This window comes from Morone saxatilis, unplaced genomic scaffold (assembly GCF_004916995.1).
Source record: "Morone saxatilis isolate NCDOM2014 unplaced genomic scaffold, NCSU_SB_2.0 Contig3, whole genome shotgun sequence".
NCBI lineage: Eukaryota > Metazoa > Chordata > Actinopteri > Moronidae > Morone > Morone saxatilis.
The window spans coordinates 3,489,826-3,491,296 of record NW_023339873.1 but is presented as its reverse complement, the minus strand read 5'-3'; the positions used below and the strand labels follow the sequence as shown (position 1 = coordinate 3,491,296).

At 40.2% G+C, this 1,471-nt stretch overlaps 1 protein-coding gene across 1 annotated transcript in view; it reads left to right on the top strand.

The window, feature by feature from the left end:
• Positions 1-1,471, top strand: part of LOC118337496 (activator of 90 kDa heat shock protein ATPase homolog 1-like) — a 5,288-nt gene that overhangs the window by 2,842 nt on the left and 975 nt on the right. The window contains exons 5-8 of the mRNA XM_035674565.1: positions 440-531; positions 669-797; positions 932-1,033; positions 1,187-1,238. Coding sequence (XP_035530458.1) covers positions 440-531; positions 669-797; positions 932-1,033; positions 1,187-1,238 — 375 coding nt within the window. The remainder of the gene's footprint in view (positions 1-439; positions 532-668; positions 798-931; positions 1,034-1,186; positions 1,239-1,471) is intronic.

Genomic DNA, 1,471 nt, shown 5'->3' with positions numbered 1-1,471 from the left:
CTCCCCTATATAAAGCCAGTGCTTGGTTTGTCCCGTCTGGGCAGACAGTCTAAAGACTCACTGTTTCTGTAGATATAAAAGGCTCATTCTAAAGTCATATATTCCATTTCTGCCAATAAGTCCTCCTAAATATTACACACTGGACCTTTAATGTAATACTGATGAGTCTGTATGAACTACATAAGCACATGAGACCATCAGCGAGAAGATTGGCTTTTTCTATGTACTTATTCTTAATGCCTTCCACTGGTTGGATTCCCCTTGAAATCAATGAAACGGGTCCACAGGGGTCGGCAGAATCTACAAAAATAAATGAATGTTCCCTGTTGCTGCTCTGAAGGCAGATTCCTTTGTGTTTGGCTGTTAGAAAATAGCTTTTAATTCAGTGGTGATGAAGAAAAAGCTGTTCTGTAGTTTAAAAAAAGTGCTTTTATTGCAGAGTTCACACAGGGAATGATCCTGCCTACAGCCAACGGTGTGGCCAAGCATCAGTCCACTTCACAGTCCAAAGCCAAGCAGGATAAGACTCAGGTTTGTGCGCTAACATTTTCAGACAAAGCTCTGGCCCTGAATTATTTACTGTAACAGAAGCACCAGTAATGAACCAGCACCGTGTTTTCCTTGCGGCAGTGCAGCTGATCTTTCCTTTTGTTCTCTTATTTGAACAGATTTCCTCCTCGAGCAGCACAACTGCTCCAATCAACACTGGCGTCAAGATCCCCACCTGTAAATTCAGCATTAGAGAAACATTCCTCACCTCACCAGCGGATCTCTACAGGGTCTTCCTCAACCAGGAGGTGAGCTTCACCCGTTAATCCGCCGTATCTGACAGAATAATCCACATTTTAATGTTACAGGTACTCGGATTAGACCTCGTCTGACCATTATCAGTGTCGCCTGTCTGATTGAAGTGTCTTTTGTCCATCTGCAGATGGTCCAGGCGTTCACACACGCTCCAGCGACAGTGGACGGAGAGAGGGGCGGAAAGTTCCGTCTGCTAGAGGGAAATGTTTTTGGTGAATTCACAGAGCTGGTAAGACTGATGTTAAACCTTAAAACCATCAAATAATAGGGAATATATTCAAGTGTATATCAGCAGTGTGGAGTTTAATTCCTATTTTTATTCTAGAACATCTTTTATATGAAGTGAATACTTTCTCCTAACAAGGAATTCTCTCTCCACCAGATACCTGATGAGAAAATAGTCATGAAGTGGAGGTATAACAACTGGCCCTGTGGTATGTTCATTTATATATATTTTGTATTTCAAGAGCCATTTTCACACAAATGTTTGTAGCATTGACAGTTTACATTCATATGAATATAGAAATAGTTTGGATAAACAGTTACTGTAATGTTTAATGCCACTGATACAATAGTGGGAATAATAATGCAGGTACACTCTTTCAAAGAGCAATGAACCTTTTAATTCTTAAAGCAACATTATATTTATTAGGATTACATTACTTAT